Below are 18,746 nucleotides of genomic sequence, written 5' to 3'. Positions count from 1 at the left end.
CTGAAGTATAAAAGAAACAAAGTGACAAAGCAAAAATAGAACATAGAATAACCACATCATGAAAGTAACAATGAAAAGTGACACAAGAAAATAAACCATGATGAAAATAAACAACTAATGAATCAGAGCTGGGGCAAAGAGAAAACAACAGAAAGGCGGAAAAAATGGGCTCAGCCCCCTGATCAGGCCAAAATCATGACAGTTTCTTGATCTTTTGAAGACATTTGATATTGTGGATCACATCACAGTCTCCACACATGCTGTCTCTTGGTTTGCCAATTATTTGGCAAGTAGGATGCAGTGTGTTCAGTTAATTTCAGCTTCCTTGAAGTCACAAAAGGTGTTCTCAAGGTTCAGTTTTAGGACCTATTTCGTTCACAATTTATGAGGTCTATTAGAAAAGAAACCGACCTTTTTATTTTTTTCAAAAACTATATGGATTTCTTATACATCTTGGAAATCTTATACATTGTTAAAATGACCAAGTGTCATGATCCGGCTGTTTTGGGCTAGTTGTTATGGTTCTGTGCTCTGAGCCTTTTGTGTTTTTTGTCATGTCATGTATCATGGTCATACTTAGGTTATGTGTGGTCTGGATTAATTTTCAATCTCATTCTCAATTTATTTATAAAGCACTGTAAAATCAATGCCAATGACCAAAGTGCTGTACACAAATAAGAACAAGCAAGTTAAAATACATGTAAAAAAATAAATGAACCACAGTTAAAACAATAAATAATAAGAACCAACAATAGAGTACTAACAGGGACTAGAAGGAGAGAGCATATCTCACCCATATTGGCCTCTCTTCATTGGCTTCCTGTTAATTCTAGAATAGAATTTAAAATTCTTCTTCTTACTTATAAGGTTTTGAATAATCAGGTCCCATCTTATCTTAGGGACCTCATAGTACCATATCACCCCAATAGAGCACTTCGCTCTCAGACTGCAGGCTTACTTGTAGTTCCTAGGGTTTGTAAGAGTAGAATGGGAGGCAGAGCCTTCAGCTTTCAGGCTCCTCTCCTGTGGAACCAGCTCCCAATTCGGATCAGGGAGACAGACACCCTCTACTTTTAAGATTAGGCTTAAAACTTTCCTTTTTGCTAAAGCTTATAGTTAGGGCTGGATCAGGTGACCCTAAACCATCCCTTAGTTATGCTGCTATAGACTTAGACTGCTGGGGGGTTCCCATGATGCACTGAGTGTTTCTTTCTCTTTTTGCTCTGTATGCACCACTCTGCATTTAATCATTAGTGATTGATCTCTGCTCCCCTCCACAGCATGTCTTTTTCCAGGTTCTCTCCCTCAGCCCCAACCAGTCCCAGCAGAGGACTGCCCCTCCCTGAGCCTGGTTCTGCTGGAGGTTTCTTCCTGTTAAAAGGGAGTTTTTCCTTCCCACTGTCGCCAAGTGCTTGCTCACAGGGGGTCGTTTTGACCGTTGGGGTTTTTACGTAATTATTGTAAAGCGCCTTGGGGCAACTGTTTGTTGTGATTTGGCGCTATATAAATAAAATTGAAATTGATCTCAAGCTGAGTTAAAAACCAAAGAGAAGAAATATGTTTTAAGAGAGGATTTAAAAGCAGAGAGAGAATCAGTCAGTCTGATGTGCAAAGGAAGATCATTCCACAGTTTTGGGCAGTGGCTGAAAAAGCGCGGTCACTGCTTAGCTTCCTCTTTGACTTTGGAACAACTAACAGTGACAGATCAACTGACCTGAGTGAGTGTGAAGGGATGTATAAATGGAGCAGGTCAGACAGATATGGTGGAGCAAAGCCACGAAGACATGTAAAAACAAATAAAAGAATTTTAAAATCAATTCTAAAATGAACTGGAAGTCAATGAAGTGAGGCCAAAATCGGTGTAATGTGTTCGCATTTTGTTAACACCAACTAAAAGTCGAGTAGTAGCATTTTGCACCATCTGTAGTTGGGTAAGCAGTGTCTGATTCAGCTCAACATAAAGTGCATTGCAGGAATCTAGGCAATTAGTGATAAAAGCATGGATTAAAATCTCAAAATGATGCCGTGAAAGAAATCGCTTCACCTTGGCCAGTTGTCTAAGTTGATAAAAGCTGGACTTGACTACTGATCTAATCTGAGCATCAAATTTAAGTTCACTGTCCAGTTTTACACCCAGGTTTATTGCTGTGTGTGTCAGATGCTGACTCGTAGGACCCAGTTCAACATTCATTTTGGAGGTGTCACTAGGTCCAAACAACAAAACCCCAGTCTTTTTATAGTTCAGGTGTAAAACAAATTATGGATAGCCATGTCTTAATGTCACCAATGCACTCTAATGCTGTGTTCACACCGGGCGTGACCAGACGCCACAGATTTGCGTCCGTCGTCGCCACCATCGCCTGGTGTGTTGCTTTGCTTTCGCTGTGAAAATTCGCCCCAGTGCGTCATAGGAGGAGCTTCCATTCCGCTTGACGGCTCCGGTTGTCAGTCAAGTTAACATGGTGGACCTTGATTACACGGAGTGAGTTACTGTGCTCTTAATTGTTGTGGAAAGCTGACAAACGTCACCAGCGGCGCCATCCCTGGGTTCACAACATCCTCATGAGACATTCCCAATTTGGGGAGTATCATTATTTGCTGCAGGAGCTGCATCTGGATGACGGCTGCTTTCAGCGGTCTTTCCGCCTCTGCAGGACCCAGTTTGAGGACCTCCTGTCCCGTTCACGCGCGCACATGTAAACAATTAAAAACAAACTGTCCACTGCCGCTCCTGCGGTGCTGCTGCTCGCTCTCTGTCATAATTGTATTTATAAACCAGTCACCATTTGTTTTATTATACATCTGTATAGTTAATAAATAAAATATTCTTCATGGACGATTCGCTCATGCACGCTTGTGAAAAAATAAACTGTCCTCTGCCCCTGCTGCAGGGCTGCAGCTCACTCTTCCCCCAAACTCTGTCATAACTGTGTTTATAAACCAGTCACCATTTGTTTTATTATACATCTGTGTAGTTAATAAATAAAATAATCTTCACAGACGATTCGCTCGCGCGTGCACATGTGAAAACAAAACTCCACTGCCGCTGCTGCGGGGCTGCAGCTCGCTCTTCCCCAAAACTCTGTCATAATTGTGAAATAAAGGACAAAAGGGACATAAGTCCTGCTCACAGGCTGGCTGCCAGAGACAGGACATGTTCACATCCAACTCAGTCAAACTCCAGACATCTCCACATCACTACATATCCAGTCCCTGATTGTCACTGCGGTGCAACAAGATGAAAAAGTTCAGATTTTTCAACTTGGGGAGGAGGGCAACGTGAAGCGATATCGCGTCACAAATGCGCTAATCGCTCAAAATTGCTTCACTTGCGTCGCTTAATTCGCATCTATTGCGTCGCGTGGCTTGGCACCACAACGCCTCCTTCCATAGGGATTACATGGCAACCTGTCACTGCTGTCGCTCACGTCGCGCCCGGTGTGAACGCGGCTTAAGAGATGGTTCACAGAGTATGCATTTTGCTGCTTCAGTGACACATAAATTTGACAGTCATCAGCATAAATATTAAATGAGATGTCATGTCTCCTAAAAATTGATCCCAATGGGAGTAGATATAGATAAAAAAGAAGAGGACCAAATATGGAGCCTTGGGGCACCCCACATGTAAGCGGCGCGGCATAAGATTCAACAGCTCCAATGTGGACACAGAAACTTCTCTTTGATAGGTAGGATCGAGACAAGAGGATCTGATGGTGACTGTATCGAAGGCCACTGTTAGGTCCAACAGGACCAAAACAACACAATGACCAGAATCAGTGGCTAAAAAAGAAATAGATAAAAACCCACAGCAGTGCAGACTCAGTACTGTGATTTAAAACCAGACTGAAACAACTCCAGGGTATCCTGGAGTTGTTCCATCAGTAAGAAGTTGGATGTCTAGAAACTTCCTACTTTTAAACTCTGATAAGACTGAAATGATGGATCTTGGTCCAGTGAGACATCAGCATCAATTTGACCAGGAAACACTTAACCTAGACTCATGTGTCATACATCACAATGACAAAGTGAGGAACCTTGGGATAATTTTTGATCCCACATTGTCCTTTGACCTCCACATTAGAGATATTACGAGGACTGCTTTCTTCCACCTGCGAAATATAGCGTAGATTTGTCCCATCCTGTCTATGGATGATGCTGAAACCCTGATCCATGCGTTTATCTCTTCTAGAATGGAATACTGCAAAGTTCTATTTTCTGGTTTACCGCAGTCCAGCATTTGGGCTCTTCAATTGGTTCAAAATGCTGCAGCCAGACTTTTGACATGAAGCAGAAAATTTGACCACATTACACCCATTTTGGCATCCCTTCACTGGCTTCCTGTCCCACTGAGATCAGATTTTAAGGTTCTGCTACTAGTCTATAAAATTGTTCACGGACTGGCACCTCCCTTCCTAGCTGACCTAATTAAACCTTACGTACTGGCCCGGGCTTTACGTTCTCAGGGTGCAGGACTACTTTGTGTCCCTAGGGTGAATAAGAAGTCTGCGGGTCACAGAGCTTTCTCTTATCGTGCCCCTGTTCTGTGGAATGATTTCCCTGCATCAATAAAACAGTCGGATTCTGTGGAGACTTTCAAGTCCAGACTTAAGACGCACTTATTTTCACTTTCGTATGGCTAGCATACTGGTATAATTTTGTTTTACGCTTTTTACTCTTCATTTTATTAGGAAACTGAGTGGGCTGCAGCCTCAACTGTACCTAAATACTGTGTCTTTTAGGGAAGCTTAGGGCTAGTGGCCAATGATCACCTTAGTATTTCTTGTTTTTTTTATTGTTGTTTAATGCTGACAAATTTTACTGTATTTCTTGTCTTTCTGATACCTGGTTCTGTTTTTTCTCTCTGTTTATGGTGCAGCTCCATCCAGAGATGGGAATTGTATTTGTGCTGGAAACCCCCCTGTCCTGTGCACCAACAGCATTTCCTGTATATTCGTTTTGTGAATTGTTTCTGTGAATTGTTCTGTAATTTATGTCTGTAGCATGGCCCAAGCAGAGGGTCACCCCTTTGAGTCTGGTCTGCTTGAGGTTTCTTCCTCAGAAGACCACTGTTGCTCTGGGGTTTGGTAAGGTCAGACTTTACTTGTGTGAAGTGCCTTGAGGCAACTCTGTTGTGATTTGGTGCTTATAAATGAAAATAAATTGAAACTGAAATTTGAATTGAAAATTGTCCTGATTATTTAAAAATGAGCTCTATTGGCAGTAAACAGTTTTCTCCAAAATTTTAGAAAGAAAAGGAAGCTTGGAAATTGGCCTAAAACTGGAAAATTTCATGTCAGGTTACCATGCTCATGCTCAGTTTATTATTGGTTTTGTTTCTTTATCTTCTGTGTATTATTTGCTGGCCACGTATATAGTTTTGCTGTATTATTTATTGTTTGCTTTCACTCTTGGTCCCTTATAATGCTTTAGTCTTAGTTTAATTCTGTTTATCACATTTATTGTATTATACTTTAGTCAAGTATAATACAATAAATACTTTAGTCACTCCCCCTCTAGCTGCCACCTTATCGTGGTGGGGGAGTTTGCGTACCCGGATGATCCTAGGAGCTATGTTGTCGGGGGCTTTGTGCTCCCTGTAGGGTCTCCCAAGGCAAACAGGTCCTAGGTGACGGGTCAGACTAAGGGCAGTTCAGAACCTCCATGACCAGCAAAAGATCAAGGACTGAGACGTCGCCCGGTATGGAGCCAGGCCTGGGGTTGGGGCTCACGTGCGAGCGCCTGGTGGTCGGGCCTTAGCCCATGGGGCCCGGCCGGGCTCAGCCCGAAAGAGTGACGTGGGCCCGCCCTCCTGTGGGTTCACCACCTGCAGAGGGGGCCATGGGGGTCGGGTGCAGAGAGGATTGGGTGGCGGTCGAGGGCGGGTGGCCCGGTGGCCTGGTCCATGCTCACAGCCCCTGGCTGTTGGGACGTGGAATATCACCTTGCTAGGGGGGAAGGAGCCTGAGCTTGTGCGGGAGGTTGAGAGATACCGACTAGAGATAGTCGGGCTCACCTCCACGCACAGCTTGGGCTCTGGTACCCAACTCCTGGAGAGGGGCTGGACGCTTCATTTTTCTGGCGTTGCCCACGGGGAGAGGCGGAGAGCTGGGGTCGCATTGCTTATTGCTCCCCAGCTCAGTCGCCAAGTGTTGGAGTTCACTCCGGTGAACGAGAGGGTCGCGTCCCTACGCCTTCGGGTCGGGGACAGGTCTCTCACCGTTGTCTCGGCCTACGGGCCGAGTGGCAGTGCAGAGTACCCGACCTTCCTGGAGTCCCTGGGAGGGGTACTAGATAGCGCTCTGACTGGGGACTCCATTGTTCTCCTGGGGGATTTCAACGCCCACGTGGGCGGCGACAGTGAGACCTGGAGGGGGGTGATTGGGAAGCACGGCCTCCCCGATCTGAACCCGAGTGGTGTTCAGTTGTTGGACTTCTGTGCTAGTCACAGTTTATCCATCACGAACATCATGTTCGAGCACAAGGGTGTCCATAAGTGCACATGGCACCAGGACACCCTGAGCCGGAGGTCGATGATCGACTTTGTAGTCATATCATCTGACCTTCGGCCACATGTCTCGGACACTCGAGTGAAGAGAGGGGTAGAGCTGTCGACTGATCACCACCTGGTGGTGAGTTGGATCCGCTGGGAGGGTAGGAAGCCGGTCAGACCTGGCAGGCCCAAACGTATCGTGAGGGTCTGCTGGGAACGACTGGCGGAACCCTCTGTCAGCGAGGCCTTCAACTCCCACCTCCAGGAGAGCTTCTCCCAGATCCCGGGGGAGGTTGGAGACATGGAGTCCGAGTGGACCATGTTCTCCACCTCCATTGTCGATGCAGCTGCTCGTAGCTGTGGTCGCAAGGTCTCTGGTGCCTGTCGCGGCGGCAATCTCAACCTGGTGGTGGACACCGGAATTAAGGGATGCCGTCAAGCTAAAGAAGGAGTCCTACTTATCTTTGTTGGTAGGTGGGACCCCAGAGGCAGCTGACAGGTATCGGCAGGCCAAGCGTGCCGCAGCCTGTGCGGTCGCAGAGGCAAAAACTCGGGTCTGAGAGGAGTTCGGGGAGGCTATGGAGGAGGACTATTGGTCGGCCTCGAAGAGATTCTGGCAAACCGTCTGACACCTCAGGAGACGGAAGCAGCTCTCCACCAGCACTGTTTACGGTGCGGGTGGGTGGGTGGGATGGAGCGTGAGATCGATAGACGGATCGGTGCAGCATCTGCAGTGATGCGGTCGCTGTATCGGGCCGTCGTGGTGAAGAGAGAGCTGAGTAGGGGGGCAAAGCTCTCGATTTACCGATCGATCTACGTTCCGATCCTCACCTATGGTCATGAGATTTGGCTCATGACCGAAAGAACGAGATCGCGAGTACAAGCGGCCAAGATGAGTTTCCTCCGCAGGATGGCTGGGCGCTCCCTTAGAGATAGGGTGAGGAGCTCGGTCACTCGGGAGGAGCTCGGAGTCGAGCCGCTGCTCCTCCACGTCGAAAGGAGTCAGTTGAGGTGGCTCGGGCATCTTTTCCGGATGCCCCCTGGACTCCTCGCTGGAGAGGTGTTCCGGGCACGTCCCACTGGGAGGAGGCCCCGGGGAAGACCCAGGATACGCTGGAGGGATTACATCTCTCGGCTGGCTTGGGAATGCCTTGGGGTTCCCCCGGAGGAGCTGGGGGAGGTGTGTGTGGATCGGGAGGTCTGGGCGGCTTTGCTTGAGCTGCTGCGCCGCGACCCGACTCCGGATAAAGCGGAAGAAAATGGATGGATGGATGGATGGATACTTTAGTCACAGGTTTTGGTTATCATTTATCTTCAAGTGTTTCTTATCTGATTATGTTCCATTTGTTATTTATTGCATTCACTGGTTATCGGTTAGTTCGTTTTGTTTATGGCATTATTCTGTAGTCTCTGGTTTTGTTGTACTGTTCATTTATTTTCGGTGTAGTCTTAGTTTATGTTGTCACCTTATTATCAGTTATTGCATTTACTTTTATATTTTATCAGTTCGGTTCTAGTGTTGATTATAATCATTGATCTTCTTGTTTCCTGCTATTTACTTTAGTCACTTTATTTCCTAGCTTTTCCCCTTTTGTTTTGTTCATGTTATTTATTGTTTGTTGAGCATCTCACATTTTGCACTGTTAGTTTTTCAGTCACTTAGTTATCTTGCCCCAGTTCACTTTGCTGTTGTCTCACTGCACTCTCTTGCACTTACCTTTGTCTTCCCCGGCCAGGCCCTTCCACACATCTGCACCTCATCACACCTTGATTAGTCTGCTCCCCATTTAAGCCCTCACAGTCTCACAGCTCACTGCCAGATTGTTGATTTTGTGTCACTTTCCAGCCTTGTACCTTGCTCCATTCTGCCTGCCTGTATTTTGACTCTGGCTCATTTTTTGACCTTGATTTTGCCTTGTCTCTGATAGCACTTACACTGTGTTTTTGACCTGTGCCTATTTGTTGAACTACGTCTCAGCCTCTTGCTTTTGTGTTACCTTTGCTTCGCTGCTGGACCACCCGTGTACCGAACCCCTGCCTGTTGCATTTATTAAACTTTTTGAACTCTATCAGTTGTGTGAGCTTGCATTTGTGTCCACTCAGTTTGTGCCACTCCTGATTCCAAGCTGATTGTTTTCTTCTGTATATTCCTAGTTCTGTAGATTCCTGGTATTTTATTTCTTATTAATGTTCTCATGATGATGTTAACCTGCCTTTCTTGGCAAGGTCATTCTTGTACAAGAAGTTTCAATCTCATTGGGCTTTATATCCTGTTAAAATAAAGGTTATTACACTCAACAAAAATATAAACGCAACACTTTTGGTTTTGCTCCCATTTTGTATGAGATGAACTCAAAGATCTAAAACTTTTTCCACATACACAATATCACCATTTCCCTCAAATATTGTTCACAAACCAGTCTAAATCTGTGATAGTGAGCACTTCTCCTTTGCCTGAGATAATCCATCCCACCTCACAGGTGTGCCATACCAAGATGCTGATTAGACACCATGATTAGTGCACAGGTGTGCCTTAGACTGCCCACAATAAAAGGCCACTCTGAAAGGTGCAGTTTTGTTTTATTGGGGGGGGATACCAGTCAATATCTGGTGTGACCACCATTTGCCTCATGCAGTGCAACACATCTCCTTCGCATAGAGTTGATCAGGTTGTCAATTGTGGCCTGTGGAATGTTGGTCCACTCCTCTTCAATGGCTGTGCGAAGTTGCTGGATATTGGCAGGAACTGGTACACACTGTCGTATACGCCGGTCCAGAGCATCCCAAACATGCTCAATGGGTGACATGTCCGGTGAGTATGCCGGCCATGCAAGAACTGGGGACATTTTCAGCTTCCAAGAATTGTGTACAGTCCTTGCAACATGGGGCCGTGCATTATCCTGCTGCAACATGAGGTGATGTTCTTGGATGTATGGCACAACAATGGGACTCAGGATCTCGTCACGGTATCTCTGTGCATTCAAATGCCATCAATAAAATGCACTGTGTTCTTCGTCCATAACAGGACTCCTGCCCATACCATAACCCCACCGCCACCATGGCCACTCGATCCACAACACTGACATCAGAAAACCCGCTCACACCACACGACGCACACAACACGCTGTTCTGCCATCTGCCCTGAACAGTGTGAACCGTGATTCATCCGTGAAGAGAACACCTCTCCAATGTGCCAAACGCCAGCGAATGTGAGCATTTGCCCACTCAAGTCGGTTACGACGACGAACTGGAGTCAGGTCGAGACCCCGATGAGGACGACGAGCATGCAGATGAGCTTCCCTGCGACGGTTTCTGACAGTTTGCGCAGAAATTCTTTGGTTATGCAAACCGACTGTTTCAGCAGCTGTCCGAGTGGCTGGTCTCAGATGATCTTTGAGGTGAACATGCTGGATGTGGAGGTCCTGGGCTGGTGTGGTTTCACGTGGTCTGCGGTTGTGAGGCTGGTTGGATGTACTGCCAAATTCTCTGAAACGCCTTTGGAGACGGCTTATGTAGAGACATGAACATTCATACACGAGCAACATCTGGTGACATTCTGCTGTCAGCATGCCAATTGCACGCTCCCTCAAATCTTGTGACATCTGTGGCATTGTGCTGTGTGATAAAACTGCAACCTTTCAGAGTGCCTTTTATTGTGGGCAGTCTAAGGCACACCTGTGCACTAATCATGGTGTCTAATCAGCATCAGCATCTATCTAAATATAATTGATGATTGATTGATCTGGTATGGCACACCTGTGAGGTGGGATGGATTATCTCGGCAAAGGAGAAGTGCTCACTATCACAGATTTAGACTGGTTGTGAACAATATTTGAGGGAAATGGTGATATTGTGTATGTGATAAAAGTTTTAGATCTTTGAGTTCATCTCACACAAAATGGGAGCAAAACCAAAAGTGTTGCGTTTATATTTTTGTTGAGTGTATTATTATAAAACTATTATTATTATTATACCAAAGTGTTCCATTACTTATGCGACCCATCATCTTGCATTGTTTAATTTAGAATATGTGTGCCAAATTTCATGCTTTAGTTACAAATTCCACAATCATTTTACCTGTCTGCTGCACTAATGAGGAGATTCTCAATTCAATTCCCTGTCAGACTGGAAATCGCTAAGGGCAAGGTCCTTCATCCCCAAGTTGGTCTTGGTATGGGTGAATGTGAGGTGTCATTGTAAAGTGCTTTGAGTGTCTGGTTCAGCTGGAAAAGCATTGTAGAAATGCAAACCAGTTACCTCATACTTATTTAAAAATTGTAGTTAAAGATCAATTCATTTCAGTTTGTCTTCACTATGTCAGATTTTCAGAAGGCTGACAAGTTAAATACACCAAAGGATGTCTCTTGAAACAGTACTGAAGCTTTCATAACTCAATGGGATTACTATTTAAAAGACTCAGAATGACTATTTGACATAGTTAGGGAGTAAATGGGAAACCCATTGTCTCTCTCACACATCAACGTGCTGTCATGCAAAGTGCTTAGCTGTACAGTTGGAGCAATTTAAGGATTATCAATAAGTTATTTTCCTCTCTGATTGGGGAATTGAACCTGTGACCCAGTGATCACAAGCTCACTTGTCTAACCATTAAGTGAACACCTCTCCAACGTGCTAATTGTATAACAAAAAACAAAAACAAAAAAAAAAAACAATCAAAAAAGGCTCAGTCTTTGCCCTGGTGATATAACTTTTGTCTAGATTTTTTTAATGCCACTTTTGGATTAACAGCTTCCTCCTCAGTCGAAAGCCTTTTAGGTCATGGCGTGCTCACTTAAAGGTGGAAGATGTTACATTTCTATCTGGTGCCTCCAACTCCATTAATTCCTTAGTGGTGATTTTGTGGTTCTGGTGGACAAGAAATATTCATTCATTCCTGGGTGTTAATTTGGGCCTCCTTCCTCAGTGATGATGTTTACATGGACAGCAATAGCAGTGGAGTATAGGTTGCACATTTTTCTTTATATTATCAACTCTCTAATTTGGGATTTTTGTGCATTGTTGTAGTGTATTTTATTTTTATTGACAACTATTATTATTAATGTTTATTTTGTTTAGTTCTTTAATTCCTGGGAAACTACTATACAGCCATTGTAATTATTGTCATTAATAATGAACATGTGATTTTTCAGTATATAAATTGCAGCACGTTCCAAAGTAGTAAAAAAAAACCCAACACCCTGCAACTTACAGTGCAGCGGACAATATCACTTTTTACACATTTTATGTTACAGCCTTATTCCACAATGAATAAAATTCATGTTTTCCTTAAAATTCTACACACAATACCCCATAATGACAATGTGAAAAAGTTTTTTTTAGATTTTTGCAAATTTATTAAAAACTAGAGGCACTCAGAGAGTGCAAACCTCCGCCAAGGCCATGAGGTCACTGACGCCATAACATCTACACACCGTGGAATCATTGAACCTAAAAAAGTCTAACAATGATGTTTGCTCAGTAGTAAAAAAAAGTTTCATCTGCTGTGACTGGATAGCATGTATCCTTAGCGCTTGGCATCACAGTTTATTGCAACTTGCACCTTTCCCAGAAGCTACTGTCATCTGAGCACTGATATTGATATTACATGTGCTTATAGACAAAAACAAATAAGAGACAAAATTCAATTTATTATTCAACTAAACTGCAAATATATAAATTTTTTTTAACATTTATGAAACACTTCTCTAAACAAGGCCATAGGGTCACTGACCCTAAAGAGATTTCCTCCTTGCCACAATGATCTATTTCTTTTTGTCTGTTTCTCTAAAATTGTATATAATAATCATTAGATTATTAATATATAAACAAAAATAAATTTAAGAAATATTACAATTTGAAAACAAATGCACCCGAACGTGATGACAGCTGCAATTGCTTAATGCTAATGTTTAACATTGAAAATGTCATAGACATGCTAACGCGTTAGCATCAGAATCCGGATCGTGAGCCGGATCACCACTAAAATTTAATCACTTGTTCCTCTTGTCATTTCCAACCATTCCACAAAATTTCATCAAAATCCGTTCAAAACTTTTTGAGTTATCCTGCTGACAGACAGACAAACAAACGCGACTGAAAACATAACCTCCTCCTTGGCGGAGGTAATAAAAAAATAAGAAATCACATGTACATAAGCATTCACAGCCTTTGCCATGAAACTCAGAACTGAACTCAGGTGCATTCTGTTTCTACTGATCATCCTTCAGATGTTTCTGGAGTCCACCTAGGGTAAATTCAGTTGATTGGACATGATTTGGAAAGGCACACACCAAATCTTGTTAAGGGTACAGAAACATTTCTGCTGCTTTGAAGAGCCCAGTGAACACAGTGGCCTCCATCATTTGTAAATGGAAGAAGATTCACCAGGACTCTTCCTAGAGCTGGCTGCCCATCTAAACTGAGCGATCAGGGAAGAAGGGCCTTAGTCAGGGTGGTGACCAAGAACCAGATGGTCACTCTGTCAGAGCTCCAGCACTCCTCTGTGGACAAAGGAGAACCTTCCAGAAGGACAACCATCTCTGCAGCAATCCACCAATCAGGCCTGTATGGTAGAGTGGCCAGACAGAAGCCTCTCCTTAGTAAAAGGCACATGGCAGCCTGCCTGCCAAAAGGCACCTGAAGGACTCTCAGACCATGAGAAACAAAATTCTCTGGTCTGATGAGACAAAGATTGAACTCTTTGGTTTGAATGCCAGGCGTTATGTTTGGAGGAAACCAGGCATAATCCCTACAGTGAAGTATGGTGGTGGCAGCATCATGCTGTGGGGCTCTAGCAGGGGTACCCTTCAGATGGCTCAACACCAGCCGTTCTAAAAACTTCATGACTACAGATGTCATGGTGATGGGCCTACAGTCATTTAGTTGTCTTATGGAGGGTTTTTTTTGGGACTGGGATAATAGTGGAGCTTTTGAAGTGGGAAGGGACCTCGCACAGCTCCAGAGATCTGTTGAAGTCCAGGTGAATATAGGAGTCCACTGATCAGCACATGCTCTCAGACATGACAGGGAGACACTGTCAGGTTCAGGAGCCTTTTGTTTGCGTTTTTTTTTTTGTTGCAGATCTTTTGCAAATCTTTTTGTAGTTCTTTTGTTTTATGGTATATTGTGTCATGTGTGCTGTCTTGCCCTCAGATGTCCAGCACACTCAAAGCCACACTGTGGAGTTGTGTTGTAGAATTTTGAGGGGGGAAAAAAATGAATTTACGCCGATTGGCAATTAGGCTGTGACATAACAAAATGTGGAAAATGTGTAGCACTGTCAATACATTCCAAATGCACTGTATATTCCAGAAAATATGGTATGTCAATTAAACAATCGGAAGCGGTACAACAGTTCCGTCTGAAGTTTCCCAGACTGATGCTTCGTATAGGTGATACCTCATGAACAAAGTAGACTTTTGCTCCGGTGTAGAGGCCGACTCTGACTGTGGCTCTCACTGCAGCGTTCATGCCTTGGAGACACAAACAATTATAATGTTTAATCTGCAATTAATTTAATTCACATCATTAAAACAGTATCTAATCCTAACAGCAATATGTATCAAATAGAATCTCTATAAAGTCACCTGACCTGTGCAGTGGCACAGGATTAGACAAAAATAGCCCCATGGAAAAGACAGATGTTAGTTTTACGGTATTGTGTGTCGTGTGCTGTCTCGCCCTTGGATTTCCAGCACACTAAAGGCCACACTGGAGTTGTGTTGTAAAGTGGAACAGCTCTTGTTTCATCAGACAGCAGCTGTGGTTGGGGGTGTTTCTTTTGGTCTATTCCAGAAAAAGGTCACAGCCACTAAAATTAGCCCCAAAGATGTGGGAAAAAAAGGAACCCAAGAGGTGAACACTGGGCAAATTCTGCATATGCACAAACTGCTGAGCAAGAACAAAAGCAAAAGACACCATGACATCATCAGCTGATCTGGTTGGAGTTGTTTACTCACATAATTCATGCGATGTGCTGTTTTATTCAACTTAGATTTATATCACATGCCCCAGGAGGTGTCAGCCCAAGATGTTATCTTGCTCTTCTCATCACTCTGACTTCTGATGTGATTTTGAGCCAAACGTGTGACAGCCTCCAACAGATGGCGACTCACTGGCATCGTGCACAAATGTTGCTTGCCCTTTCTGCAGTTTTATCAGGATGCTGCCCAGTCAAAGTCTATCCATTAACAGACAGATCGCAGTGCCTCTAGAACAGCTTGTTTTACTCAAAGACACATCAGTAGAGCACATGGGGTGCCGAATAAAGCTGCAGTCGCAATGGCAAAAACGAAACAAAATTGCCTGTCACCTTCACCCCTCTGCTTACCTTGGGCATCTCCTCCTGATGTCAGCACAGCTATGGAGCGTCCAACACCCATCTTTGTGGGGTCCACGGTCGGCTGCAGGACCTGGGACATGTTTCCAAAGGAAAAGCCGTACAAACAGATGACACAACAAAGGAAAAGGGCAAAACACTGCAACGCAGACTGCGGCTCCTATTTTTAAAACTCTGTTTCTCAAGGGAGAGACAACGAGAGGTGTAAGCTTTATAGGCCACTGTCCCCAATCCTGCATGGAGTCCACACCCACTGAGCCCCTCTACTACCCAGTCACACAACTCATCTAAATATACATCAGGCTCCATCTGCAGCAGACAGTGACAGAGAAGAAACCACAGAAATCACCAAATTACATCACTTTAATCCAGGATAAATAGAGAGCAATGACATTTTATTTAACTTGTGCACAGGATGTACGGTGGTCAACAGAATAGATCAGTTGGCTCCTTCCGTCTCGAGAGACGATGGTCTGTGCCCCTAGTTTGGACGACTTAATTTCCTTTGTTGCCTCTTCTCTTTGTTGCAAGTTCTTCTTTGTAGCTCAGCATGTTTTATTCCAGTTAATATGGCATGACGCCAAGTGTCCCAGTTGGGTGCAAGCTGTTCTCAGGTCTCCCAGTCTATTCCAGCAGATTTCATATCTCTTTTACAGACATCCTTGAACCTGAGGTGTGGTCTGCCAATCGTACCTCTCCCCTCTGCCAGTTCTCCGTATAGGAGGTCTTTGGGGATTCTGCCTTCAGCCATTCTGTTCGTGTGTCCCAACCATTTCAGTCTGCGTTTAGATAGCAGTGTATGTATGCTAACAGACTTGGCCTTCTCTAGCACTTTATTGTTTGTGACTCTGTCCTGCCACTTTATGTTCAGGATGCGTCTGAGACACCGTAGGTGAAAACTGTTGAGACGATGTTCTTCTGATGCATATGTGGCCCAGGTTTCACTGCCGTAGAGCAAGGTGCTCAGTATGCATGCCTCATAGATACGGATCTTGGTGTTTATTGTGAAATTGGAGTTTGTCCATGCTCGCTTAGTTAGTCTAGCCATTGTGGCCGTGGCTCTCACAATGTGAGTGTTCACCTCCAAGTCTAGAGATGCGTTGGAGGTTACTGTTGAGCCCAGATAGGTAAAGCTGTCTACATCTTCTAGTGGTGCTCCATCAATCAGTATGGTAGGTGATGTAACAACTCCTTGATAGAGGATCTGAGTTTTCTTGCTACTGATCTGCAGGTCCTGCTTGCTGTGTGTCACAAGGGCAGCATCGTCGGCAAATAGCAGCTCACGTATCAAAACACGATGTACTCTAGTCTTGGCCCTAAGTCTGGCTAAGTTGAACATCTTGCCATCAGACCTTGTGTGTAGGTAGATGCCTTCAGGGCGGGCATGGAAGGCATGATGTAGTACACATGAGAAAAATATTCCGAAGAGAGTTGGGGCTAGGACACAGCCCTGTTTAACGCAGCTGGTGATGGTGAATGGTTTGGCTCTACTTCCATCAGCTATAATGGTGCATTGCTGATTCTCGTGAAATGATTGCAGAACACTAAGGAGCTTTGGTGGGCATCCTATCCTGTCTAAGATCCTGAAGAGGCCTCCCCTACTGACAAGATCAAAGGCCTTGGTCAGATCGACAAATGCTGTGTAGACGGGTCTATGCTGCTCCCTGCACTTCTCCTGCACTTGTCGCAGGGAGAAGATCATGTCAATTGTTGAGCGGCCGGCTCTAAAGCCACACTGAGATTCTGGGTAGACTCGAGCTGCGAGCTTTTGAAGTTGAGAGAGTGCTACTCTGGCAAATGCTTTTCCTGCAGTGACTAGCAGTGATATCCCTCGGTAGTAGTCACAGCAGCTGCGGTCACCCTTGTTTTTTTACAGATTGATGCAGTTTGAGTCCCGCATTTCCTGTGGTACTGAACCTTCCCTCCAGCACTGTTTGAGAAGGTTAGTCAGTGGTTCTAACAGGACTGAGGATCCACACTTTATGACTTCTGGTGGAATGTCATTGCTACCTGCAGCTTTGCCACTGGCCAGCTGCTTGAGGGTCTTGTTGAGCTCCTCTTCGGTTGGCTTGTAGTCTAGGTCTAGGTTGACTCCCTTAGCCTTTATCCAGTAGGCCTTGAGCTACAAGGCAGCAGCTGGATTTGATTTCAGAGTTACCTTCTCCTAGCCTTTGCCTAAAAAGACACCTACAAGGCAGCAGGTGGTTGGACAGTTACCACGGTGCGCCGCGAGGAGGCACTGTGAGAGTCTTGATGCATAGCAGTGTAAAACCATCAGGGAGGACTTACGCACTTGGCCTCCTTTTTTCTCCAGGGAGCTAGGTGGTGGCTGTAGCTGGAAGCGAGAAGACATGCAAAGCAGGCAACTACAACTATGCTACAGCACTACAGTCTATACACCCTGTGTCCAAGGGACACTGCACCATAACAGAATAGATACGGTGTCTTAATTCATGAAGAATACTGCCAAGGCCTCATGTTTCAGTCAGTCTAGCTCTCAGGGACCAGTGCACTTCATGTTCTCGGTTTCTTCCTGCTTTACTCAGACCTGCCCCAGGTATTGCCTGACTGCACACGCCAGGGGTCGCCATCAGATAAGCTCACCAAACTCTGAGTGTAAACCTGAATTCTGGGTGGACTAAACCCTTTAGTTTGTCCACTTACATAGGATCTCTGAGAATGGAGCAATGATGTACAAAACTGGCTGCAATTCCTAAATGATAAATCTGACATTTTTGTTAAATTCTTTGAAGTAAAGATGAAGGTTGACAATATAAGAGCCAAATAATTATGGACCTGACTGTACGTGCTTGTGCATGTTCAGAACCTGCATTGACTGTAACGTTTAAATTTTAAATTCTATAACTAATTAATTAATTATTGATGAACATTCCTGAACTGTTCAGCAGGTGGCAGCACAAGATGTGTTCCTTCTTATGCAGAATCTGGAACAATGTTCAAAACACGGATGTTTCAAAGGTTTTGAATTGAATTGTTTCAAAAATAGTGTTTGGAGTTTACAATGAGTTTGCAGTAACAAAGAAAATTTTTGTTGTCTGTTTAATTCCAGTTTTACTTTCCTATTCTGTGGTATATTTTGTCCTGTATTTGGTAACATAGTGACATCAAATTTTCATGAACCTAAGTTGTTAGCAGGTGGCAGACATGTCTATGGGACATAACATAGGATAATTGGAATTGTTTGTTTTTTTATTGATCTGGTGCATCAAAGTTCACCAGATTTCTATCATTTTGTCATTGTTATATGCTCTTTAAAACCGGAGATATAAATGATGATCACATTCATTGTTTCTGAGTAACTGTTTGCACAAGTTGGCAGGGATGGACTAACCCATTCATCTACATTTTTGCTGCGGGAGCTCTATGTTGTTACTAGTGCAGGAAATACTCACATAGCTGGTAAGCATTAATACAACAAGAAACCAAAGGTTTTTGTACAAATTTCCAATATTTCTAATATGTTACAAGATGTTACGTGCTTTTATTATATATATATATATATATATATATATATATATATATATATATATATATATATATATATATATATATATATATATAAATACATAAAACAATATAAAATACAAAAAACATTTCATCTGTTCATTTTTATTGATTTATTTTTAAATGTAAGAAAATGATCAAATATATCTCAATAAAAAACACTATGTCAGAAGTTTTCATTTATGTTTATACTTCGATCCAAACTGTCTTTACTGAGGAATAAACTTCTGCAGACTGAAGTTCATCTTCAGGTTCAGCCTCTCCTTCCAGTTCTGGTTCATCCTTAGGATCAAGTTCTCCTTCCAGTTCTGGTTCGTCGTTAGGATCAGGTTCTCCTTCCAGATCTGGTTCCTCTTTGGGATCAAGTTCCTCTTTAGGATCCGGTTCTCCACC

The 18,746-nt window shown here is 43.9% G+C and overlaps 1 protein-coding gene across 1 annotated transcript in view; it reads right to left on the bottom strand.

The window, feature by feature from the left end:
• The window catches only part of LOC117512293 (ATP-dependent 6-phosphofructokinase, muscle type-like), a 56,694-nt gene extending 41,698 nt beyond the window's left edge, over nt 1-14,996 (bottom strand). Inside the window, exons 1-2 of the mRNA XM_034172306.1 lie at nt 14,820-14,996; nt 13,889-13,962 (exon numbers count right to left, since the gene is read on the bottom strand). Of these exons, the coding sequence (XP_034028197.1) occupies nt 13,889-13,962; nt 14,820-14,910 (165 nt within the window). The 5' untranslated portion in view covers nt 14,911-14,996. The remainder of the gene's footprint in view (nt 1-13,888; nt 13,963-14,819) is intronic.
• Between the last annotated feature and the right edge of the window lie 3,750 nt (nt 14,997-18,746).

Source organism: Thalassophryne amazonica, chromosome 6 (genome assembly GCF_902500255.1).
Source record: "Thalassophryne amazonica chromosome 6, fThaAma1.1, whole genome shotgun sequence".
NCBI lineage: Eukaryota > Metazoa > Chordata > Actinopteri > Batrachoidiformes > Batrachoididae > Thalassophryne > Thalassophryne amazonica.
This window is presented reverse-complemented; position numbering and strand designations above follow the sequence as displayed.